We start from the raw sequence: 26,111 nt of genomic DNA on the forward strand, positions 1-26,111 counted from the left end.
TTTTCTTTCTTGCACTGTTTATGTGTTATTTGATTGGGATTTGTTAGGAGGGACATTAAATTCGCCAGTCCAGTGTAACTTTTGTTTCCAATAAGTCGCAACATCTAGTTCACTGCTAAAACATCGAGACCTAAAAGCCATCTTCCTTTGTCTGCGTAGCAAGGAACTCAAGAAGTGCAGTCAATAAAGCTCGTTTTCATGAATTGGCTCCAGCACTCGTATTGATGTGCTTTTCGACGCTTGGAAACGACTTCATGTGGCTGGTGTAAATTTAGAAAAACCAAGGCAGGGCAGGCGCAGATGGATTGATAACTGATCAGGGATAGCCTGTTGAGCTTTTCTGTCTCGAAGGGTTCGGTTATTATGTTGGTTGCACCACCATTACGGTGGCAGAATAGTGGCCTAACAAAGTAGGATCGCGTTAGCTTGGATTAGTTGTTGAGGCAGTTAAAGGTAGAGTCGAATATCTTCCGAAGAAAGCAGTGAGGATTTTAGCATTCTGGCTACGATAAACCTGAATCTTAACATAGTTTCTAATTTCTACTAGTCGAGGGTAACAATCTTGATTCATCTGAAGTAAATGAGAATTGACTAGCATTTCATGCAAGGGTGAGTTTAATTGTCATGGTAAATCCCAGCTAAAGACAGCTGATATCTCATAATCGATACACAGCTTAGCTTAGATTCCACGGCAAACAGAAATGTCGGAGGAATAAAAAACTACTAGTCATTATAGAACGCAAAGACACTTGCTCAAGGGTCAAAAGACAAGAACTTAAACCAAACACAACGGTTAATTATTACAAGACATAACTGAACCTCCTTTAAGCAGAAGCAGAAGCAGAGGCAACAGCTCCAGCATCAGCAAGCAGAGGAACCAGCTTTCCTTCCTGGTGCATGCCTGTGGTTTCTGGAAACAGTAAAAGGAGCCCCCCGGTGAATAATAGAGTAAACAAATAACAACGGAATATAGAGAAAGAATAGGAAGGCATACTGTCACAGCCGCCGATGTGGTTGCCACCAATGAAAACATTTGGCACGGTGCGTTGTCCAGTCCACTCATGCAACGCTGATTGTATTTCACCTCCATCCTCTTAAGAACACAAAGAACATGCATGTACCATAATCAATTAATCAAATCCCTGATTAACAGCACATAAATTCACACCCTTTCAAGGGAATACATACGTATATTCAACCTTCTGAAAATATTCAAAAAGACAAACAAGCACGTGAGACACGCAAAAAATCACACATAGGCATAGCATATGATCATATATTTCATAACAATAGGTATGATTGATTGATTGGATATGGATCTCATCATCATAACAATAGTAGCAAGACCATATAATTCATGATTGATTGGATCCCATACCACCCCATCTCTTATGATTGAATCCATGTGCCTTCTTTCTTAAAACTGTTTAGGGGCAAGAAGATTATATTCTAAATGGCAAGACTGCCTCTATCAATTCTACGAAAACCCTCCGTTTCCTTAACCGATAGAGTTCTACGATGAATATGACCGAATCACAATTTCTTTTAAATAAATTTAATAAACAGTGAAACAGAACAAAAATCAAAGTAATTTCCAAAAGTATTAATCATTTTGTCAAGAGCACGGGCATGTCTATGGGAAAACTCACTCTCGGTATCCAATTCCACAGTAGTGTATTTGGCTCCTAATTGATTCAGAAGCTGCTTCACTTTGACGCAAAATGGACAGGATGTCTTGCTGCGAGCAAAGTTTTTCAAAAGAAATGAATATTACACAAATTAATTAATCTAAAATGAAATATAAATAGATCCGTATGATATCCAATAGAAAGAAAACCTGAAAACCACCACGGGATTGGTGGATACCAGCTCCTTCGCCTTGTTCATTGCCATTCTCTCTCACACACAATTTCTTTTCTTAACCCTAAATTCCAAGTAAGATTCCGAACGTTCTCTGTGCCATACCGTCTCTCTATATATACACACACAAAGTTGAGAGGCTGAAACGTGCAAGTAAAATCCAGTGATGGAAGGACCACTGGACCGCATATTCTAATTCTACATTACTTTTGTGTTGTGGGCCATTAATTTACCTGAACCAGAAAATCAGTTTTAATTAGTCATCTTCCGTGAACATGGCCGATAAATGGAGTCCATCCCATAATCTAATATTATTTATCAATCAATAATCAATAAAAAATAAAATAGTGGCCGGGTCAACGATGCTAACAGCCACAGGCCCACAGCCAACCCAACATCTCCCTCTTCCGATGAAAGAATCTGGGCGTCAATGAAGATTAATTTCTTTAAAAAATGATTATGAAAATGCATTGTTCACATCACTTGATATATTTAAAAAGAATTAACAAATTTTATTACATTCATAATTCCACGTATTAAACATGTCGTGTTGATATCCATGTGCTAAATTGTCCACGCCCCAGTTAATATACATGCAAGATCTTCGTATTTAAGAAATTGTCAACTATTCAAGTATTAACCTCAAGAACCAGACGTTGGTTAAGGTTCATCTGGATGTAAAAGGGCAAACTTTTTTTGAGTTTTGCTTCCTTCCTAGTATTAATTGTTTTCGTTCCAAATCTCAGTCAATACTGATCTAAAATTAATTTTATTATAGAATTAAAAAAATTATTCAAAGAATTTTAGACCCACTTAGTGCCTTGTATAAGAATTTCTACGCTCTATGAAATGCCATAGTATTTCAACATGCTCTGCTTCAATTCTATAAACTTGATAGACCTGCTTCCTCCGGTCGTCTCTCTCTCTCTCTCTCTCTCTCTCATATATATATATATATATATATAAGATAAAAGTTTCCCAGAAATGTTATCCGCAGAGTGACAGACAAGAAATTTGAAGAAAAGGAGTCGTCTTAAGTAATATTATAATTATAATAATAATAACATATACTAAAATACTCTGGGTTTTCTTTTTCTTTTTTTTTTTTTGTTTTTAGTTTTTTATTTTTTTAGCTTTTTTCTTTGTGTTTTTTTTAATAATTTTTTTTAATTTAGTTTGTTAATGTTAAAATTTTTTATTTAATTATCAGATTTTCATGACACGAATCCTGAGTTTGACGGGTTAACCCGAAATTTTTTTTTTGCTTTTTATTAATTTTTTTCGTTTAGTTTAGTTTGTTAATGTTGAATTTCTTTCTATTTAATTACCAGACTTTCATGACACGTATCCGGGCTTGACGGGTTAACCTGGTTTGAAGGTTTAACTCAGTTAACCCGTCAAATTTTTTTTCTATTTAGTTATCAAACTTTTATGACGTGAATTCCAGGTTTGATGGGTTACTTTTTTTGAAGGATTAACCCAATTAATTCAGATTTTTTTTTTTTTCTTCATTAGTTTTTTTTCTTCCTGTTGGTTTTTTTTCTTTGTTTTTTTTATTAATCTATTTAATTATCACACTTTTATGACACGACCTTACAACCAGACCTGCATCTAAGGCTATTGGGTCTGGTGTTGCAGCCAAAGTCATTTAAACTTAGGTCATGCAAGTTTAATGTTATTATTATAAATATTATTTTTGGGTCAAGCGCTGCAATCAATCCCAAAATTCTTGGATATAGCTTTATAGAAAGAACTAATATTTTTAGATTTTAATTTTAATTTTATTTTATTTATAAAAAAAAATTAATCGAGATATCATGAGGGTTATGTAAGTAGTTAGGAATTGAAACATTGTCGGCATCGCATGGACAAGTTCCATTTGGCTACTTGAAACAAAAAAGTCTTCTTTCTCCATTTGATGTCATTTATAATGACTGGAATCTCTTGGTCCACGTGTTCGGCCAAATTTTAATTCAAGTCTTTTAATATAACACCGGCACCGAGTTTGTCGCTTACCTCAACATTTAACAACCAAATTGGGCGTTGGGATAGCCATCTATTCGAAGACTCCTCTCTATTCGTGAGCCTCGAGGGAAGGCAAAAAAATAATAGATTAGATTTTTGAAGGAATCCAAGTACTTTTAGATCGTTAGCCCTATGGTTATTTTTGCTTGTTAGCATTTTTTTTTTTTGTTATAATAAATAATATGATATAAAAAAATTTAATATGATAGCACAGTTTATATACACATGACATTTAAATTTAATATTATTCATAAACATAACATTTTAAGTGAATTATAAAATGAGCTATATAAGTTATGATAAGTAAGGAGAGATAAAAAGACGTCAAATACATACTAAAACGACTTTTAAATTTAACATTATTCATAAACATAATAGTTCAAATAAATTATAAAATGAATTGCACAAGTTATGATAACGAAAAAAAAAAGAGAACTAAAATGCATACTGAAACGACTTTTAAATTTAACGTTGTTCATAAACGCAACATTTCAAATAAATTATGAAATATGATAAGGAGAAAGAAAAGAGATAAAGAGACCTCAAATAAAACTGAAACTTCAATTATGACACTATTATTATCATTAAAAAGATCTTGTTGAAACGAATACAATGATATCAAGAATGTCATAAATGATGACTAAAGTGAACTACACTTACCGTCAAATACAAATGAGTCACCCATCATCTCTGAGCAGTAAGTGTAACATACTTTGATCATTGATGATCTTTCTTAGTTTTATTAGATTCCTCTCATCAAAATATTTTTTATGGTATTAGTAATATTGTAATCATAACTTTGTTGTGCATCCAAAGTCTCTTCCTTTCCCTTTTTTTTTTTTCTCCTCTCATTATCGTACCAATTTTATAATCTCTTTGTAATGTCGTGTTTTACAATCACAACATATACCAATTATATTTTTTCACCAATTTTTTTTACAAATTGTTAAGACTCCTGCGACCTTGCACCTGCTTTTATAAAATATCATCCGTATTGGCCGGCTGCTGGTCTAAGCTTTATTTTATATCTTCCTCTAGCTTTCTTAGTTACTTTATCACAGCACAGGATTGCTCTTTAACCTGGCTTTGGAAAGGAATTGAACTGAACTGCCCCTTAAAAAAAAGCTCACCTGGTCTCGAAAGGAAGGGGAAGCACTTAGCATTCCATTCACCTTAAAAAAGGCACTGAACTTCACACTCGCTTAAAGAAAGTGCTAATTTTCACACTCGCTTATTATTTTGCCAATTTTCTTTAAAAATAAAGTGCTAATTTTCAAAAAAAAATCCCAAGTTTTATAGATGGCTTGGAATCTCACAAGTGCTCAACCATTCTGTGATAAATTGCATGTCAACGATGATTCAAAATCACAAATTTTTCAACCCCGCCCTCTTTCAGATTTTCAAGAAATCGCATCTCAATCAACATCCAAGCTCGATAATGGTTTTTTTCTTGGAGAAACTTGGGCAGCAGATGCAGCTCTTTGATGTCTAGACATCAATACGTGGAGCACAAACATGGCACTGGTCTTACGCAGATAATACCCTCTCTGATTGTTTTCTTTGGGGAAAAAAATTCACTTAATAACCTAAATTGGATATGGATCTAACATTGCGCATATTCCTCTGGGATCAATAAAATGAACACTGCATAACATTAAGAGTTTGCAGTGAGACATTCATATCATCAAACCCCAATGGGAAAACTTCCAGAGATAAATTGAAATTGACCCTTTATGTAATGCTGTGAAAATTGCATCTACTATGATGATCAAAACAATTAAAAGAGTGGTATATGCAAATTTTATCCCAATCCTCAGAATCTCATATTACCACCACATGATAACACTCTCCGCTTAGACAACAGCTGGCTCCTGAAGCTTTGTTTCTAGATTTCTAGCAACGGCGTCGATAAACTCTTCAGTATTAAGATAAAATTCCCTTGATACCCTGAATGCATCAACAGTATCTCAGTAACTATGAGTATAACTTTCTTAACAAGGCATGAAAAAACCATCATACTAAAAGTTTTGAAGGGGAAAATGCTCAATATAATGTATGAAAGACTGGAGGCCACTTGTTCTGACTGATTCAATTACAACCACTCCAGCACTGGAACCAAACAGTGTACTTTTACATGAAATCACCAACTGTTTTTTTTTTTTTTTCAGATTTAAACATGTGAAGTAGAGAGCTCCTAAAAGTGGAAGTGAAAGAAAGGAAAGAAAGCCTCGTGGTACCATTTCTTGGATGAAAGAGGAGTTGGTTGGGTCGGAATAAATTAAATTATCAACTGGCTTCAGAAGTCAAAATCCAGTCATGAAGGTTTACATACTAAGTGAAATTCCAGAAAAAGATTCAACAGAATCACCCTACATGGTCATGTACCTAATAATAAGAAGTGAATTACTGATACATGTTCTATAGAAGTTTTAGAACCATTCATTGTGTTTTTAAAGGTTTACATGAACCTGAGCCAAATCCTTCACCCGCATCATCAGAAACATTCGTTCTCCACAGCATGTATCAGTAATTCACTTCTTATTATTAGGTACATGACCAAGTAGGATGATTCTGTTGAATCTTTACTGGAATTTCCAAAAATTGAACTTACAGAGATGAACAAAAATGACCCAACCAATAAATTATGTGGTCAAGAACATGATATAAAAACACATTACCACTTACCTCGGGCCATGGGTCAAAATGGCAAGATCCTTGGTCATTTCTCCTGCCTCCACAGTTCCAATGCATGAAGCCTCCAACTTGAGAGCAAAATCAAGCAACCTTTCATTGTTATCCAGCTTGGCCCTAAGAGAGAAAGGACAGGAATTAAAGAAAAATAAAAAGCATAGACTCATTCATTCATTTGCCTAGTGGTAAAGTTAATTAACAACAGTTTGAAAAATACTACAGAATTTTAAAGAAATGAAGCTGCTTTATTGAAGCTTATGAAGAGCATATCACAGTTCACAAAAAAAGAAAAAGAAAACAAACAGCCAGAGACAGAACAAACAAATTCTAAACTTGGATGAGGTTATGAAGAGGAATCAGCAATAGGAATAATATACAAGATGAAATCAAAATTGAGATAATTTATCTGTTTCATTTTTGGTTAATTAGATAAAGCAAACAATACCTATGCTCTAAACCCCGTGTCCATGCAAATATTGAAGCAATACTATTTGTGCTGGTTTCCTGTCCCTTTTGATACAACCGGAAATGCCGGGTTACAGTCCCGTGAGCTGCCTCAGCTTCAATTGTCTTTCCATCAGAAGATAACTGTACATTTTGAAGTTATAAGATTTTGTAACTACTAAATAAAGAAAAAGTCAGCATTGAGGTTGACACCAGTAATTGGATACAAACCAATACAGAGGTCATGAGGCCTAGTGAGCCAAATCCTGCCCAAAAGAAACCAAGTTTAGACTAGTTTAAATAGAAAAATTGCATACTGAGAATGCATTCTTCAGACCATTCACACCAACAGAGTTGTCATTTTATCTGTTCACTAAGTTACTTGGTATCTCTCTTCAAGAACCATATAAATATTATCTTCAATAAAAGAGGACTGCAACAGAAAAAACTGAAACAGAGTTGGCCCATTGCTATCAATCATGGCACTTCAACCCAAGAAACTGTAATAATGAAAATAAATATATTTTAGATTAAATTTTCTGCGCAAAGCAAGACTGGTTTAATCTACATCAAAAATAAAAAGTTTAAAACATGATTTTGCCAAGCAATTAAAAAAATACTGATCAGAAAAAAGCTCCCTCAGAAAAACTCCATTTGCAAAGATACTGGTGGAAAAAATAGCCAGAATATAACAGTGTCCTCAGCATTCAGATAAAGGAACAAGAACCATATTGATGTGTGTAACTCCAAAAAGTTGGAACAAGTTACAGCACCTTGAGCAAGTAAATCACTTAGAACATCTCCATCATAGTTTTTGCAAGCCCAGACATATCCGCCCTCACTTTTTAATGCATAAGCTACCATGTCATCAATTAGCCGATGCTCATACCTGAAATACAAAAAGTCCTTGAATCAACCATTTTTAATAACAGTGATAAAAGAGATACAGAGAGTCGTCCCACACAATTGATAGAAGCATACCATATTGAATTTTCTTCAAACTTCTGCTTCCACTTTTCTTCATATACCTCCTGGAATATGTCCTTAAACCTGTGAAATAATATATCAGTGAACAGTTTTTTGGATTTGTTTCGATTGAAAATTGGAGCATTAATTGATGAATCGATAAAGGTCAAGGTTCAGAGACATTTGTTGCGTCACCAAAAGAAAAGGATTGGAAAGAAGTTCATTACAAGAAGTAATTACCTGCCATCATATTTCTTCAGAATAGTGTTTTTGGTGCTCAAGTAAAGAGGCCACTTCTTTGCAAATGCCAATGACATTGATGACTCCGCAAAATTTCGAATAGACTGGCCAATCACATAAAGATTAGGAAAATAACTGATGTAGGGCAATCAACATATTTGAGAATAAACACATGGAGAAGCAACCTCATCAACATTATACATTGCAAGAGCTATGCCTGGGCCTTTGAAATTATAAACATCAAGCTCCACTGGGACTTCACCATCTTCTGGGACTGGTAATAGGAAGAGAAATTTGGTAAGCAACAACGGTAGCTCAGAAGAATAGAGATTCTCTAATTAGTTACTTGTATATGCAGCAATGTTGAAACCGAAATCAGCTCACCAAAAACCATTTTAAGCTTTCCTGGCCCTGGAATGATTGTATCTGTGGCACAATATTGATCACCAAAGGCATGCCTACCAATGCATATGGGTTTCTTCCAACCTGTAGATCAAATCTATAAGCACTAAATGGTGTCTCACGATATTTAATAGGTATGCAAGCTTTACATTAGGAGAAAAAACATTACCAGGAACAATTCTTGGAATGTTTCGACAGAGGATAGGTTCACGGAAAACAGTACCTATACAACAGAAAACATAAAAAAAAAATGAAAGATGAGTCTAATATAAATATGTCCCGAGAGAAGCTAAACAATATAACTTCAATGTTCCATCACTGTATCAAGATAACCCAGGGGAAGGAAAGGCAAACAATGTGTACTTCATAGACCACATCTATACAACACAAACAATGAGATGCAAGAATTGTTAACGCTCAAAGGACCACCTCACAGCTTCAATATTCTCCATCTCATTCAATCATCCTTGTTATACTCAAATTGAATTATAGAATGCCAGCCAAATTACTAACAAAGCCTGCTAGAGATTGTGAAAAATCAAAAAAGTTTCTAGACTTCCAGTAAATATTTCAACATGTTTCATTCCAATCCTCTACATCCTAGGATGTTTATGAGAAAAAAAATGAAAGAAAAAGGAGAAACGTTATTTGTAGATTATAAATAATTTAATAAGCTTTAAAAGGTAGTTTTTTAATTATTATCTACAAAAGAAAACAAATCAGTTGCAATACAGCTGCCCAAAAGAAGGGAGAATAGCCAGATAAGAGATTCATGGTCCTCAAGAAATCTTATACCTATTGTGCATTATTTAAATATACATAATTTAAAATAGAAATTATACCACCAAGGGCTCAAGGTCATGAGCAACTTCAATCTAAGATATAGGTGATGTAGCATGTTTATATCTAGTTGATTTTCAAATTAAACTCCTGAAACAAGCAATAAAATCTAGAATTATCAAATAAAAATAATAGTAAAACAATAATCTTAGAAATCTTGCTTCATTTTCTATCAATAGGCTATGGATGGCTCACTGTTATAAAATGTTTATAATGGTGATGAAAACTTGAATTTGTATTCATATTATTCTCAAGCAGAAGAAAATAGGACAGTTGGTTGTTTTACCAATTGCTTCACATGCAACCATACATAAATCAAAACCAAGTTGTTTGCATTGAAAGCATGAAATATTTCATAAAAGTATGGGAGAACCAAATTTATCAAATACAGACCATTTAAGATGTTTCTAATGGTGCCATTAGGACTCCTCCACATAGACTTCAGGCCAAATTCTTTAACTCTAGCCTCATCTGCAGAGAATGGAAACCTTAAAACCATATGCAAGCTAAATAAACCATAATAAATAGAGTTGTCATAAAGTAAAGTAAACCAATTAACATGTACTACGAAGACTTTATCAGTGTTTGAATCAACTGTTGCAATCAACATAGTAAGCAAGTTCTTGAAACTATGTTTCCCAGCAGTCATAAATGAAGCCAAAAAAGCAGGAAAGAGACCATAATGACCAACCGGGAGTTATTGTAGCACACTTAACAGCAACACTGTACCTGCAATGCACAAACCACGAGAAAAACAACATGTTTCAGCAGAGTTTATGATATTCCAAGCTTTTAAATATTAAACTATTCAGTATAATCATGTGAGCATGTGTATGTGTCAAGACCTCTTTATCCCCCCCCCCTTTTTTTTTGCCTTAAGTTACACGCTTCTATGCACATTCAGTTCGTCTTTTTGCAGGAAAAATTATATGCTATTTTGAAGAAATTACTAGGCCAAGAAGACGACAAACCCTCAATATAGGAGTCATTAGGATATCAAACCAAGAGGAAAGATCTTACTAGCATTCAATTGCAGTTATTATGCCCTATCAGGAGAACGGCAGTATCTTATGTCACAACTATTGCCCACTCTCTCTATATCCATTATGGAAAAATGAATCTTTCAGTCAAAAGGAAAAAAAAAAAAAAACAAATGAAATGAAAAGGAGATACATAACCAGAAATGCTCCAGCAACTAGGACGCTCTCTGCTTATATCTCCAGAATCGAATGCACACAATGTGTAAATGTAAAATACTTACCGCATACAGTTCAAGATAGTTCTACCAATACTAATGCCTAATTATTTACAACTGATGGTAACACAATTAGTTCAAATTTCAAAGTGTAAACCACCACCGCATGTTCTTAGCAGAAAAAGCTACGCAGAGAGTATGAAGCAATACAATTCCATAAAACTGAGGTCGTTAAATAAGAAAACTTACTCGAGAGCCGCAAGAGCACTTTCTACAGTGACCTTATCATCAGTAGCATCACGATTCAATATACCCAAATCAAAATACTTGATATCCAAATCCAGATAAGGATATATAAGCTGTAACCACCAGGAAAATAAAAATCCCCATTACTACTAATCACTCAATTCCTGATTGTAAGGCAGCCTTAATCCCAAATAGATTGAATCCGAAACAAAATGAAGCAAAAATAATAATATAAAAAATAGAAGAAAATAAGCACACAAACAGACCTTGTCTTTTATCATTTTCCAAATTATCCTCGCCATTTCATCACCTATAAGTAAAAAATAGAAGGAAAAACAACACAAAATTAAGAAACAATGCGTAATAAAAAAATTACCAAGGAAAATAAACTGATGAAAAAAAGGCTCTAATTCGATAACAAAATCCACGAATTTGAAAGTTATAAAATAAATTAAGAATAACACAGCACAATCGACGCATTAAAAAGACAAAAATAAGGGTTTAAGGGGGTCTTTTTGTTTATCTTGGTTACTGTCCAGGATAGGTACGATAAGATAAATATAATAATAGAAACTGCAAATCAATTTCAGTAATCGAAACCAAAACAGGAAAAAAAAACATTAATAACTGAAAAAATGCAAGAAGAGAGTAAGGGTTTAAGGGAGTCTTTTATTTATTTTGGTTACCGTCCATTTCAACGATGGGATTTTGAACTTGAACCCGATCAAAGCCACTTGAAGAAGAAGAAGAAGAAGAGAAACATCGAAGCGAAAGGGCGCGAGTGATGTGAGAAGCAGGAGAAGAAAAGGTGACACGATTCTTGACAAAAGCACCCCCTGATATTCCATTTCCGTAATTCCGAGAAATGGAAGAGAAATGGAAGAAGTTAGGGTTTCTTCTTATTGTGTTAGCAGCAGCAGCAACTCCCGGCATCGCACCTAGTTTGATTGTTATTATTATATTCTGAGCAGCAGCACCGCTACTACAGACTCTTTGCATTCCACTCCTGTTATTGAATGGAATATGACAACACACTCTTTGCGCTTTCTGTTCTTCTGTCTTTACTAGTTTCCGTTTTTCTCCCTCTCTATCCTTATTTTTTTTTCCTTAATGTTTTTAAATGAATAGATTAAAAAGTATCCTTTATAGTTTATTTAGTTTTTTTATTCATTCTCATCTATAATACTAAAAAAAACTGAGTTTTTTATGATATTTTATTATTCATATAAAATAGTAAAGAAACTTAATATTTTTTTAATTAATTTATAATAAGTTCGGTAAGTTCAAGTTACAACTAAGTTAATCGAGGTGTATGTGACAACCTAAACATTACAGTTTAAATGACTAAAATTATGATAGATGACATATTATTTGTTACTTTTTTATTAAAAAAAAGATAACAAAAAAGTGAAAGCAGCTACTTTTTTTCTTGTTTTTTTTATATTCCAAAAATAATTTACTTAATTTTTAATTTTAACATTCTTCTTAAATACTATTATAAATTTATATTTACATTTTACTTAATAATTATTATGTATTTGATTTTAAAATAAAAATGGTACTAGTAAATGGTTTATGAAATTTCTCAGTTGTTTATTATTAAAATATTTTAATAAATTTAGAACATGATTTTATCATATTTATAATTTTATTAGCTTTCAATCACACAACATATAAACATATTATTTCAATATATTTTTTTAACTTATTTTAACTATTGTAATTTTTTAAAACCTAAACAATGCTTACAATTAAAAATATTAAGTTGGCTAAGATAAATAAAAAATATATTAATAGAAAATTTTCTTTGTAAAAAAAGATTTAAAATAATTATATGTTCATGTTTAATAATATCAAATAATTTTATGGAACCTGAAAAAATTATTTATATTTAAAAAAATTAAGTTTCTTGTAACATAATGCAAGCATACAAACTAGTATGTTCTATTATTATTGGTGTTTTTTATTATTATAAGATAAAAAATAAATAGATGATGAGAAAAAAAGATTTTTTAATAATAAAATAATATTAAATTAGGTATAATCACATTAGTTAAGGAATGAATAAATAATTTTTAAAATGAAAAGACTAATTAATTCGTTTCTTAAAACTAAAATGACTAATTCATGTCTTATAATTTTTAGTTTTATTTGGATTTGTACTAGATTATATGATTATGCTTAGATACGGTGGACCATAATATTTTTAAACATGAAAAGGAAAAAGTTTAAATTTAAAAAAAATTATTTGATATTATTATTAAACTTGAAGATATAATCATTTTGAAATAAAAAAAAGTTCCATAAAGATAAATTTTCTTATTAATGTATTTCTTATTTATCTTAGCAAATATAAGGTTTTAAAATAGAATCTTCATGAACAATTTATTGTTAGTATTATTATTTTTATATTGATTGCATAATAATTAAAAAACATAAACTAAAAAATTATAATAAAACCGAACCGAACCGAACTGAAACTGGTCAGTTTGAACCGGTTTTGGTTCGGTTTTGGTTTTTTTTAAAAACAAATTCGGTTTGGTTACTTTTTTTATATAAAAACCGAACCGAACCAAAAATAATCAACCCTCATTTAAATAGTGATAATTTATAATTTGGGTAACTTGCTATTTAGGATAATCTTATAGGGAAAAAAAGGGGGGGAAATCGAAAATTCAAGGCCCAATAATCTAATATCAAAGAATAAAATTTTAAATTTTTTAAAAAGATCAAAGTTAAATCGTGCTAATTTTCGAAACCAGCAATTTTGGTTACGAGATCAAGATGACCATATAAAAGACAAAAAAAATCTTGAACAAAATTCTTAATTATAAAAAAACTAAAAAGAAAACAAATAGTAACCAAAACAATGAAAACCAAATCTAGTATAAAAATTAATGAAATAAAATAACAAAAGACTTAATAAGAAAATACAATTAAAAAAATAAGAACCAAAATTGGATAAAAAAACAAATGAAATAAAATGTCGAGGAACAAAGTTAAAATATAAAACAAATTAAGAAAACGATAAAAAAGAGTAATTAAAAAAAAAGAACTAAACATGGAAAAAAAGAGATTATTGCTTAATCCTAAATATGGGATGTTACATATTTAATATAAAAACAAAACAAAATCAAATGAAAAGAGATGAAACTGGAAAAAAAAATCTAAAACAAAGAGAAATAAATAATAAAAGGATCATAATTAATTTTTTTCTCCATTATTTATTTATTAAAATAATACTACTCTTACTTTTTAGCTAAATAAAAAATCAAGTGATTAACCAGGGAAGAACCATGTCAATGACCATTGATTTTTTTTGCCATTATTTTGTTTTATCCCGATAATGTCATTTTTACTTCTTACACAATAAAAAATATAATTAACCCCGATAACCCCAATATTTCAACCCAACCCGTAACTCGGGACATTGATGGGGGTCGACTCTCGGGCTTGATTTTAAAAGCACGATAAAAAAATAAGCACCAAATATGATATGAAAATTTAATGAAATTAAACGATAAGGGATGACATTGCAAGAAAAAAAATTATTCAATAAGAGAACTCAAAATAAAAGGAATTGCAAACATAAAAATGAGGATCAAATTCAACAAAAAAAATTAAAATAAAATGATTAGGATTTAATAAAAAAATAAAATCCAATAAAAAAAGATTAAAAGCCAAATAAATAAGAACTACAAGAATAAGGATAAAATTTGATTAAAAAACATAAAAAAAATCAAATGCCAATAAATAAAATTAAAAAACAAATAAATCAAATTTAATACAATTAAATAGTTGGAGATCACTTTGTAAGGCAAACACATATTTTGAGGTGGAAGAGAGAGAAAAATTGTTGCATGACCTCTTTCGTGTCTTGAAGGTCAACATGCGTCAACTCACTGTGCAGAGGGTAACATGATACTTTGGATGCTGTGACAAAAGGCTACCAATGACTACCAAGAGACGCCACACAAAGGGTGTGGACGTCTCTTACTTGTTAGCGCGTGTTCCCAACACATCAACTATTTTTTTTTTAATTATAGAAAAGCCAAAATATCCTTGACCTCGTAGGATAATTTTAAGAAATCCGAGATTAAAAAATCTAAAATACATCTTGATCTTAGACAAAAAAAAGTTAACCCTAGAAGTTATGTGGTAATTACATTGTACAAAAATATAAAAACAAAAAAAACACCTCAAGGGTATGGAAGTAATTATATAATACAATAAATATATAAAAATATGATTTTATCTCTAAGTGTGTATGTTTATTTATTTATTTATTTTGTTATTGAAGGACTTAAAGTTGTTTTAGTTTTATTTGTAATTATATAAGATTCATGTAATTTTTATATTTCTTTGCACTATCTACTTTCGGTATCGATTTTTTTTTTATTCTACACTGTAGCCATCCACCCAAACTCAACCAACTTAACCTACACCGCAACACACCCAATGAAAACCGTAAAACCCTTCATGACATTTTCATTAGGAACATTTCCGAACCCCCTTAAACCCTAAAATAAAACCTCTCTCTCTCTGTTTCTCTCACACAGTCAATCAAATTTCACTAAAATGCCGTCGATAATGGCAGCAAGTAGATCAAATCCTCTATTAAACTCGCTCCCTCGCTTCCTCACATGGCGATCCTTAGGGTTCCGCACCATTTGTAGTGGCCGTCTCGGCTTCGCTCCCTCCGATCCCGACCCGGAACCACCCGTTTCCACCGCCGGTACCAAGTTCCTCGAGACCTTTAGAGAAGAATTCGAGATCGGTTCGCGCTTAATCACTTTTGAAACTGGCAAAATTGCTCGATTCGCTAATGGCTCTGTCGTTTTGGGGATGGAAGAGACTAAAGTGCTTTCTACTGTCACTTCTTCTAAAGGCGATTCTGTTCGCGATTTTTTGCCTCTCACAGTATGTTATTATTTTTTTAATCGGTAATTTTCCTTTTTGTTAATTACCATGTTTAAAACAAACAATGATTTATTATTGGTTTTCAGAAGATAATGCTCTTTTATTGGCTGCTAGAATTCATATGAAATGAAAATGGTTTACTTTCTATAGCCTGCATTAGCTGGAATTTCTTGAAAAAAAGAAGAAGAAAAACAAAGAAAATGGAAACCGTAAATGATACCAAATGGCCCTAAATGATGCCGCTGTTCTTATTATTATTTGTTTGAAAGGTTGATTATCAAGAAAAGCAATTTGCTCAAGGTGTGATTCCTAGTACTTACCTGCGAAGAGAGGGTGCACCGAAAGAACGCGAACTTTTATGCGGTCGGCTTATTGATCGACCTATAAGACCACTCTTTCCTGCTGGATTTTACCATGAGGTTCAGGTATGTTGTTACTGTTTTGCCTGCCCTTCACTTTTGGTAACTTCTGACTCCCTTTTTATTCTTTGATGTCTACTGATAAATATTGATTTCTTCATAGGTTATGGCAAGTGTTCTTTCTTCAGATGGGAGACGTGATCCAGATGTAATGGCAGCTAATGCAACGTCTGCTGCTCTTATGCTGTCTGACATTCCTTGGGGTGGTCCCATCGGAGTGATTCGCATAGGAAGAATTTGCGGACAGTTTGTTGTTAATCCAACCATGGATGAGGTGATACTCCATGTGGATTGCTTTACTTATTTTTTTATTCAGAACAATGCCCTGATCAATATTTTGGGGTAGGTTTAGGTTATGAGATCAGTTCTTGTAGTTTCTTGTGATTTGTTGGATGCTTATCATGAAGGCATATGGTTGCATAGTTCTTATGCGTATTGAAATTGTGTGATTTTTGCGCTCAGTTCTTGAAACTGTATCCTATTTAATCCTCTCTTTTTTTGGGTTCATTCTTTTGTTCTTTCCTGTCTTCAAATACTATGAGCCTGTGAATCTAGTAATAAGATAGCGACTTTTGTGAGACCTGAAACTTATAGGACCATAGCTACTATAGCAAATCATATTGGTTTAGTTCATTTTAGCAGATCAAATTCTTCCACAATCAATTACAAACATGTCTTTCGCTTGTGATCTGAAGAGTTTTGTATTCATTGCTGGTCTATACTTAACTCTTTTTTAACTTACATGCTTGACTCTGAAAACAAGCTTTCCTGGCCTTTGATGAAATTGCTTCAAGTAGTTATATACCTTGAAAAGATCTAGAACTAGCCAGTACATGAATATTATCTTCTGTCATGCAAGTATATCATTCCATCTGATTGGTACTCATTGGGTCTATGCAGCTTAGCTTAAGTGATCTGAACTTAGTATATGCCTGTACAAAGGACAAAACTCTAATGATAGATGTGCAAGCTGGCGGGATCGCAGAGAAAGATCTAGAAGCTGGGTTAAGACTGGCACATCCAGAGGTGAGCAGTTAAACTTTTTATATTTTCCACTATATTTCTGTTTATGGATTGGATTGTTATGCCTGACTCTGATTATCAGGCAGTGAAGTATCTTGAACCTCAAATCAGACTAGCCGCGAAAGCTGGGAAGCATAAGAAGGATTACAAACTATCTTTGGTGTCAGATAGAACATTGGAAAAAGTTCGAAACTTGACAGAAGCAAAGATTGAAGCTGTCTTTACAGATCCTTCGTATGGTAAGGTGCGTGAAAATCTGATATCCAAGAGTTATCCTGCGGTTTAAGTTCTTTGTACATGTGTGTTGAGCATGCTGTGTTTGCTTGTGTGCATGTAAGTGTGTAAGATACGAACATAGTGATTACACTATATACTATATTTCTCTATGATTTGAGGTTTTATATCATACTTATTTTTACTTGTTCAGTTTGAGCGTGGAGAAGCCTTAGACAACATTGCACAGGAAGCAAAAAGAACCCTTGAAGAAGAATGTGATACAGAAAGCTTAACAGTTCTTTCGAAGGTTGTAGACAGAGTACGAAAAGGGGTAAGCTGTGCACACAAATAGTAATCTAATGGTTCACTGTTTAGTTTTTCATTAATATTTTATTGCAAATTTACAGGTGGTTACTAAAATTTATTCAATTTCCTTTTCCTATTCTGATTAGGATGAGCAATGGACTGGTACCAATGAACCTTTTTTTTCTCTTCAGTAACTGATAATTTTATCAAAGTTTATAGGGCTGGCCTGCATAGTTTCCTGTGGAATTAACACCACATTTTTCTTTTCCAGTCATATTAGCTGTTTGCATTTATTCTTATTTTGCCACTTGGATTGCTCAGGGTTCACAGTTTTCAAATCTTGTAAAAATATCAGGTTGTCCGCAACAGGATTATTGCAGAGGGATTTAGAGTTGATGGGAGACGCCTTGATGAAGTGAGGCCATTGTATTGTGAAGCAGGTTATTTACCTAATTTGCATGGATCTTCACTTTTTTCTCGTGGAGATACCCAGGTTAGTCTGCTTTTTTCTTTTGCCTGTATTTGATGACATACAGTGCTGAAATGTTTGATCAAGAAATATAAGCACAGAATCAAGGATAATGCTATGTTTTGTTGAGAGTATTTTTGACTCTAGGGTATATTTGATAATCTCTAGGTTCTTTGTACTGTCACTCTTGGTGCACCTAGGGATGCTCAACGTTTGGATTCCTTGGTCGGACCCCCAACAAAGCGTTTCATGCTTCATTATAGTTTCCCTCCATTTTCAATTAATGAAGTTGGCAAAAGAGTTGGTCTGAACAGACGTGAAGTTGGTCATGGTAAACCCAATTTGACTTTCATATTACTATGTCATATGAGTGAAATAATGAATAGTACAAAAGCTTGTTTATTTCAAGTTGACCTTCTGAGACTTCAGATAATATTTTTCACAGCTTGAGTTAATTCAAATTTGGCAGTTTAATTTAAAAATTTGTCAAACTTCATATAATTATGATGGAGCTTTAGTTTTTCTACAACATGTATTTCCTAATTTTTGGTGTTGTTTTGGAAGTTTCATAGAGCAAGCAAGTCCATATTCCATTCAGCTTATTCTGTGTGCTTATTTGAGACTATAGAATTGGCTTTTATCTGTTTATTAAAGTGCAGTTAGTCTGAAATGGTGCACGTGTTACCTTCCAAACACTGATGAAAGACAAGTAGGTTTTTAACTTATCCTAAAAAATATGGTTGGAGCTGATATGTAGCTTAACAACAATCAACCACTGTATACACTATAAGTAATCTGTTCAAGAATTGGCCTTACTGTATTTGTATTCCAATCTTGTTTGTATATGATTCTAAAATAGTAGCAATGTAGTACTTGGAAATAAATAAATTACAGAACCAACCTAGAAGTAGTGGCATACGCAGGCTGTCAGATCTTGTTTATGACGCTAATAATGGAATTGTATTCATTTGTTTTTGGGGTTTAAATTTTTTTTATGAATGGATGATTTAAAATTATTTGGACAACCATATATATATATATATATATATATATATATATATATGTATGTATATACCTTTTACACCATGTTTGGGAGACTAGAAAATGAGTGAAAAGGACATGGGGAGAGGACAGTGCTTTTTTGCTTGCTTGGGAACTTGAGGGAGAGAAACATTGGGGGGGGGGGGGGGGGGGTGGTTTCGCATGCGCCTTTACCTTTTTTCATATGAGAAGTTATAGACTTGCAATTGTTCTTGACAAGTGTTACATTAATTTGACGTAAATGGTACAAAAGTATTTTATCTTCCACTTTCTTTGCTCCAAAAAAAAGAAGAAATTATAACTTTATTTCCCTCCATTTTCACTCCATCCAAAGTCCAAAAAAAAGTGGAGGAAATGCTAGTCTCCTTACCTCATTTTATCCCATGTTTACACCCCTCTCCCCCTCCTTTTCTTTGTTGTTCATTTTTCTTCCAAACATAGAATTAGAGATTTTTACTGTATTTCTATAGCAGGTTGTAATTAATTTCACATGACAAAGAAGAAAGATCGAAACATTCTTGACGGGGAAGATAAAGAGCCCATAGAGCTTAGTACCTTGTTGACCTGCTGGTGCCATTTTTCCTCATTAGTTGATGCTTGAATGCATATAATTATTATTCTCAACTCCTGTGGTTGCAAAATATAGTATAACTTTGTGTGGAAAAATATTTAGCTTATGGTCTTCGTTCTTTTTAGAATTCTTAGAAAATAGTCATTGAGAATTATTAGCTCCAAATGACCAAGCACTAAATGATTCAGCACAATGACCTTTTTTTTCTTGGCCTTGATTGTGTTAGAACTTAGATAATCTTGCTCTGCAATTGATGGTTACTAAAGTACCTATGCATCTAAATGATTTTCTAACCCATATTTTGTGTATGCTGTCTTCATCATTTCTAGGAACTCTTGCAGAGAAAGCCTTGCTTGCTGTTTTGCCTCCTGAGGATGATTTTCCATATACAGTTCGCATCAATTCAGAAGTAATGGCATCTGATGGTTCAACTTCAATGGCAACTGTTTGTGGAGGTTCCCTTCTCAACTTACAACTATAATAGCTCATTGTTTTCCCTTTGTTTGCTTTTTGTGCATATTATCTGCCTAAAAAGTTGGATTGAACTTTCTTGTGATTACCATAGGATAAGTTGACTAGGCTGTGAGGAATTTTGGTACAAGTTCTAAAAAACTTGACAACTTTAGTTTGCGGGTCTATTCATTTATGCCTTTTGTTAATAGCTAGCATGACATATGTTTCTTTTTCTCCTCCAACCAAATAGGCAGTGTGGCCATGATGGATGCTGGCATTCCATTGCAAGAACATGTTGCTGGTGTTTCCGTGGGTCTTGTTAGTGAAGTTGATCCATCAACTGGTGAAATTAAGGACTATCGTATAGTGACTGATATTTTGGTGAGATTCTTACTTGGTTTGTTTGCATTATTGTATTGTGGATTGTAGTATATTCTTTTACATGTTGGTAACTTTTTAATTTCAATGCTGAAGGTCATTGCAAGCTGTTAGGATTTTTTGTTTTTTATTTTCTTCCTTAGCACTGGTTTGGAAGCTTCTCTATTCAACTAATGTCAATCTTATCTGCTACTATTATTAAGCAATCATTTGGACTTGTACGAGAGTTTCTTTATTTTTCATGTTATCTGTTTTCAGCTTTTGAAAATCCTTCCAAACTTTTGCTCAGTTTCTTTTTTATTGGATTTGGGTTCTTCAAGGGCCTGGAAGATCATTTAGGGGACATGGACTTCAAAATTGCTGGAACACGTAAGGGAGTTACTGCAGTTCAGTTGGATATAAAACCTGCTGGAATTCCTTTAGATATCATTTGTGAGTGTTTAGAGCCAGCTCTTAAAGGGCGTCTTCAAATCCTTGCCCGCATGGATCAAGAGATTAGTGCACCACGCACTCAGGATCATAGAAATTCTCCTCGATTGGGTTGGTTTTTCAACATCCTTTATGCATGTTTTCTATCATTGTGCTGATTATATTCATTTTCTACCTGCTCAAAACTTTTCATCCATGATGCAGCTACCTTAAAGTTCAGCAATGATGCTCTTCGTCGCTTGATTGGGCCTCTAGGTGTTCTTAAGAGAAAAATTGAAGAGGATACAGGTTCAATTAAAACTTGACAATGCTATGTGTGGCATTATATAAATTATTATAGCTCCATTCAATTGATAGGGTCTTTTGGCACTGAATTGTGATTTGACTATTAATGCTTTACCATTAGACTATTGTTTGATACTTCTCCATAATATCTGATAATAGATGGCATATTGAGAAAAAATAATGCCTGCATATGATGCATTTTAATAACCTAGCATCTCTACTCTGTCTTGCCTTTCAGGGTGTTCGTATAAATTAGTATGAAATTCATCAATTCAAACTTTAGTATTTAGGACACATCCATGAAAGTATATTCCATATTCAAGTCTTGGTCAATCATCCCACTTCCTACCTGCTTTCCTTATTCCCATATGATTTGTTAGAACATTTCAACTTTTTTGGGGTTTTATTTTAAGACTCTTTAGTAGTTCATTCCTCTAATAATATGTACAAGTGGAACATGGTTCACTTTAAGTTCGGGACAGGAATATTAGTGTGTGTTTTTTAAAAATATAGTCACTGTAAGGTAGGGATGAGTTATCAATGACAATTTACAAACATGTTACAAGTATTTCAGACTTCTGGATTATACAATTTTTTTTCCAAGGGAAACCAATCCATTTCATAATTTTTTTATGCTTGCCAGTCTGTGGTAACCTAATGCAATAGTTTTTAGAATATTCCAAACAACTCTTCATGCTCTAAATTTTAGAAAATTTCAACTACTATGATTGGATATCAATTTGATGTTGACTATATTACAATTTTTGTGTGCATTATTGCATAATCTAGGCGCACGGATGTCTGTAAGCGACGAAACACTTACTATACTTGCCAAGAATCAGACTGTACTGGAGAGAGTGCAAGAGAAGGTTTTAATCTGAATCCTTAATATTGCCAAATTGCTCCATTCTCAAAGTATGCGAAAACTGTTCCCCCCCCCCCCCCCCACTCCAGAAAAAAGAATTATAGATTTTAGATAAATGTCTGTCTCTCTTTTCATGTTTTAGAAATAAAATGCAATATTCTCTGGGATAGCAGTTTTACCCTCTCCATGCCATAAGTTTCACGTGGCAATATATCCATATTCGATGGTTTAATGAGTGGTGATTGGGAGATCTATTGCTTGTTATAAGTTGCATGACTGCTTCTACATTTTTCTCCTCAGATTGATTTTATAATTGGCCGTGAAATTGAAGTTGGTGGGATTTACAAAGGCATCGTTTCTTCAATAAAGGAATATGGTGCTTTCGTGGAGTTTAATGGTGGCCAGCAAGGTCTGCTACATGTTTCTGAATTATCACATGAACCGGTATGAAATAGCATGGTGACATAATGTAAATTGGAGCTCTATTAATTGTCTTCCCTTCATTTTCTGCCTGGCTGCGCAATTTATTTGGGTCCAATATTCTGTTGCTTAAATACCCAGTAGTGGGACATGTTATAGAAATGCATAAATCTCTGGCAATCTTATGCAATTTATGTTCTGTTCTTAAAATGGCATGATCTCTTCATCCTAGGGATGAATTAATTGAAGATTCTCAAAGCATATTTCTTTTATTTTAAACTTGAGTTTGTTTGATTCCCAAAGACTCAAATTTACCAGCATAGGAAGTTAATTGGACCTTATACTTGAAAGTGCCAATTTCAGGGTGTTTATGATTAGCTGAGGTCATCTTCTATGAACTTTGTCCTTGTTGAATGATCAAATACGGTCTTGAGTCTGTTGTGTCTTTGTTGAGCATTGTCCTTTGCTAGTACAAATTAAAAGGTTTTATATTTTTTTAATATATCTTGCAGTGGTTCTTTTATTTTTCCTTTTGCCTTCTGGGTTTGGATAGAATATGACACTGTCATATGACAATTAAAGCTGACAATTATTCATGGAGCTAAAAGGCCCTGGGAGTGAATACTAGCAAAAAACAAGGGAGTGCCATGAAATGAAAAAAAATATAAATAAATTAAATCTACCACCTTGGAGAAAAGAGCAGTTTAGTTGTAGGAGTGGGAAGGCCTTGCGGTTTTGGGGGGCAAGATGCAAGTTGGCAAGCAGCCTGGCCTGTTTCATGTTTTGCAAAGAGGCCATTGGTCGTACCAACTATCATTTGATTGTTAAGTTTTGGAGTACCATGCTTTAAGTAATTGCTGAGGGACAAATATTTTCCGCAGAATCTGTTACCTGGATAATGACAGTTGCATTCAATTATCTGAAAGAGGACACCTTATAGAAATTATTGAAAAAGAAAGAAAGATGGACAACCAATTAACGGAGGGGAATTGGCTATCAAGTTGTTATGGATTTTTGATGCCTTATTTGAAACATTTTGTTTTCATGGTTTGGTTATGTTTTGCTTTTCAGTTGTGATATAACTCTTTGGTGCATTACATTTATGTTTTGAAACAAAATGTGATTGGAGTTAAAGAATGTCCTATCTGTTGAAATTTATGCTCAAAACTCTGCTGCTATTGATACCTTCAGAATTCAGATTTCTCACCTAAGGGCTTATGAATGGATTAACGTTCTTACGCTTCTATGTTAAGTTCTACATACGGTTTTACATCTTTTCTCCTCATCAGGTCTCCAAGATTTCAGATGTCATATCTGTTGGGCAGCAGCTTTCCTTGATGTGCATAGGGCAGGATGTCCGTGGCAACATCAAATTATCCCTTAAAGCAACTTTACCCCAGTTGAAATCTAAGAAAAATAATGTTACTGAGGAACCTGTTCCTGTTATTAAAGAAGCACCTAAAGTTTGGACCTCAGTTGGGAATTTGCCTAATGAACAAGAAGAGCAGAAACTTACAGATGCTGAGTTGATGTTAAGTAGGAGCACCGTAAAGCCTTCAACTTCCTCGAATCCTGGTTTTCTGATTCGAAGTGCTGCAGAGTGTGATGAGGAGGACAAAACTGTCAGTTTGAATCAGGGTTCTAAGAGCAATTCTAAAACTTTACGGGCTACGAAACGGGATCGCAAGCGAAAAACAAAGGTGCCTGAAAGTGATGATTCTGATGCATCAATCTATAGTTCTGGTCACTCTTCACATACTGTAGATCGTTTGAACGACGAGGACGCCAAAGTGGTGTCACCTTTGAGTGCAAAAAGCCTGAAACTTGGAATGAAGATTGCTGCCAAGGTTTATCAAATTCGTGCACTTGGGTTAGTCCTTGATTTGGGTAATGGAGTTCGTGGAATGTATCGGTTTGAGGTACGCATTGCTAATGATTTTGAATTGGCATGTATTTCTTGAACAATATTTTGCATTTCTTATCTTTTTTATTTGCTGCCACTGTATAGTAATCATTTTTGAGAACCAAAAATTATTTGTTTGTTCATGATTAAGTTTATTGGTTGACAGCCTACAGAATACAAAAACAACCTTAGTAAATTCATTCATTCATTTATAGTGAAAGGGTTCCAGTCTTTTTAAAGCATTGACAACTTTTTTATTGTAAAAATCTGATTTTAAATTAGGGGCACCTTTTCTAGGCGATGATTGGTTTTGTGTTTTGGTCTTTTGTTTTGTTGATTCAAGGGATGTCTTATTCTTGAATAAAATAAAAATCTGAAATTCAAATGACGTTTCTTTTTTCTCTCCCTCCATTTTCTGCTTGGCTTTTCTTTGGGCCGTGAAAATCACCATCTTTGCATCTCCATGCAGACCAATGGAAAGAGGGACTTTGAGATTGGTGATGAGTTGCTAGTCAAGTGTACAAGCTTTTCTAGCAAGGGACTTCCAGTTATGTCCTTGGTGGATGATGAGTGATGCTCATTGACTATCCAATGTCTTAACATAGATTGTAACCAGCAGACTCCGAATTGCAAGAAGCTCTTGTATCTACCAGGAGCTGGACGTCAAAATGGTGATAGAAATTTTGATTGAAGTTGCACATGATTGAGTTTTATTTATGTTCAATAATGCAGATGGATCTTCGGTTTGAGCAGCATTCTCACTTGACAAAACTATGCCCCCCCCCCCTCCCCTTTTTTTTTCTTTTTGTTTCAAGGAGACTCCAACCCGGAGTGTAGTACGGAATGGGATGACAGCATGCCGGTTAAACGACAGGTGATCGGCAAGTGCAGTGTTATTTAAACACGTGATAAATGGTCATTTTGGCTGTGAAATTTTTGTTTAGCTAGGGTTAGCGAGATATCTCTGATTATAATCTCGTTTTATGAAGTTGGTATCTATAATAGTTAGAGAACAGGTAGTGGCCTTCTGTTAGAAAGGTGAGGACAATCTAATTCTAGTGTATTAATTTTGCTCAATGTTTTTAAGCAAATTGAGTGCTGGAATAGCTCTAGGGTTTGCCTATTTCATCTTATCTTGACATGATGAAGTTGGAAGAACATTTGTCATTCTCTCCGTTTTATGTTTTTTTCCAGCTCTCTACTTGGATATTTGAAAATTTTAATATGTGAAATCCCTGCTATTAGGCTTGAAAGCCATTGAAAGTTTTTGGCCTTTCAAGGAGGAAGAGGAGTCGAGCAGTCAAAGCCCCTCGGTGCGCGCGCTCGTGGGTGGTAATTTTTTTTATGCATGAACAAGCAATTACGGTAAGGAATGCACATAAATGTATGCAATTAAGATCATAACAAGAATGAGTTAGGATGATAACAAGATCAATTACCTAAACAATGACACCTGTAGTTTCATTGGAAGGTCCAAACAGTAAATACAATTGTAATAATAAAA

The 26,111-nt window shown here is 33.6% G+C and overlaps 3 protein-coding genes across 4 annotated transcripts; 1 reads left to right on the forward strand and 2 right to left on the reverse strand.

Annotated features, from left to right (window-relative positions):
• Nucleotides 1-572: 572 nt before the first annotated feature.
• Nucleotides 573-2,011, reverse strand: LOC7496831 (glutaredoxin). The gene is made up of 4 exons (XM_002298493.4): nt 1,838-2,011; nt 1,650-1,738; nt 995-1,093; nt 573-910 (listed from the first exon to the last, which is right to left on the reverse strand). Exons 1-4 carry the CDS (start codon nt 1,891-1,893, stop codon nt 825-827), a joined length of 330 nt encoding a protein of 109 aa, XP_002298529.2. The 5' UTR covers nt 1,894-2,011; the 3' UTR covers nt 573-824.
• A 3,507-nt stretch (nt 2,012-5,518) lies between these two features.
• On the reverse strand, nt 5,519-11,963 carry LOC7487863 (isocitrate dehydrogenase [NADP]). The gene is made up of 15 exons (XM_002298492.4): nt 11,596-11,963; nt 11,176-11,219; nt 10,913-11,022; nt 10,160-10,197; nt 9,862-9,939; nt 8,798-8,851; nt 8,611-8,712; nt 8,412-8,500; nt 8,227-8,330; nt 8,002-8,070; nt 7,794-7,909; nt 7,252-7,286; nt 7,022-7,164; nt 6,571-6,693; nt 5,519-5,832 (listed from the first exon to the last, which is right to left on the reverse strand). The coding sequence occupies exons 1-15, from the start codon at nt 11,906-11,908 to the stop codon at nt 5,739-5,741; spliced, it is 1,512 nt and encodes a 503-aa protein (XP_002298528.2). The 5' UTR covers nt 11,909-11,963; the 3' UTR covers nt 5,519-5,738.
• Nucleotides 11,964-15,395: 3,432 nt separating this feature from the next.
• Nucleotides 15,396-25,873, forward strand: LOC7487862 (polyribonucleotide nucleotidyltransferase 2, mitochondrial). 2 transcript variants are annotated; one of them, XR_002979956.2, is made up of 17 exons: nt 15,396-15,829; nt 16,099-16,254; nt 16,352-16,522; nt 17,149-17,274; nt 17,354-17,515; nt 17,699-17,818; nt 18,149-18,286; nt 18,431-18,593; nt 20,204-20,329; nt 20,578-20,708; nt 21,026-21,245; nt 21,339-21,422; nt 22,209-22,288; nt 22,585-22,728; nt 23,994-24,623; nt 25,077-25,278; nt 25,423-25,873. XR_002979956.2 is itself a non-coding variant. In XM_002300006.4 (16 exons), the coding sequence occupies exons 1-16, from the start codon at nt 15,488-15,490 to the stop codon at nt 25,179-25,181; spliced, it is 2,898 nt and encodes a 965-aa protein (XP_002300042.4). In that variant the 5' UTR covers nt 15,396-15,487; the 3' UTR covers nt 25,182-25,873. The 2 variants fall into 2 exon arrangements, 1 of the variants encoding a protein (XP_002300042.4); XM_002300006.4 differs by having other exon boundaries at nt 25,077-25,873.
• The last annotated feature ends 238 nt before the right edge of the window (nt 25,874-26,111 follow it).

Source organism: Populus trichocarpa, chromosome 1, assembly GCF_000002775.5.
Source record: "Populus trichocarpa isolate Nisqually-1 chromosome 1, P.trichocarpa_v4.1, whole genome shotgun sequence".
Lineage (NCBI taxonomy): Eukaryota > Viridiplantae > Streptophyta > Magnoliopsida > Malpighiales > Salicaceae > Populus > Populus trichocarpa.

Bases quoted from the DNA above. Each gene is read 5' to 3' on its own strand.
- LOC7496831 (XM_002298493.4), bottom strand. From the start codon at position 1,893: ATGGCAATGAACAAGGCGAAGGAGCTGGTATCCACCAATCCCGTGGTG. The intron at 1,094-1,649 runs GTGAGTTTTCCC...TGTGTTCTTAAG, and splicing joins TGTGGAATTGGATACCGAGA to AGGATGGAGGTGAAATACAA. The intron at 911-994 runs GTATGCCTTCCT...TACTGTTTCCAG, and splicing joins CCACATCGGCGGCTGTGACA to AAACCACAGGCATGCACCAG.
- LOC7487863 (XM_002298492.4), bottom strand. From the start codon at position 11,908: ATGCAAAGAGTCTGTAGTAGCGGTGCTGCTGCTCAGAATATAATAATA. The intron at 8,501-8,610 runs GTGAGCTGATTT...TCCTATTACCAG, and splicing joins AAAGCTTAAAATGGTTTTTG to TCCCAGAAGATGGTGAAGTC. The intron at 7,287-7,793 runs GTGCTGTAACTT...TCTTTTGGGCAG, and splicing joins AAGTGATTTACTTGCTCAAG to GATTTGGCTCACTAGGCCTC.
- LOC7487862 (XM_002300006.4), top strand. From the start codon at position 15,488: ATGCCGTCGATAATGGCAGCAAGTAGATCAAATCCTCTATTAAACTCG. The intron at 18,287-18,430 runs GTTAGTCTGCTT...GATAATCTCTAG, and splicing joins TTTCTCGTGGAGATACCCAG to GTTCTTTGTACTGTCACTCT. The intron at 21,423-22,208 runs GTTCAATTAAAA...TGCATAATCTAG, and splicing joins AAAAATTGAAGAGGATACAG to GCGCACGGATGTCTGTAAGC.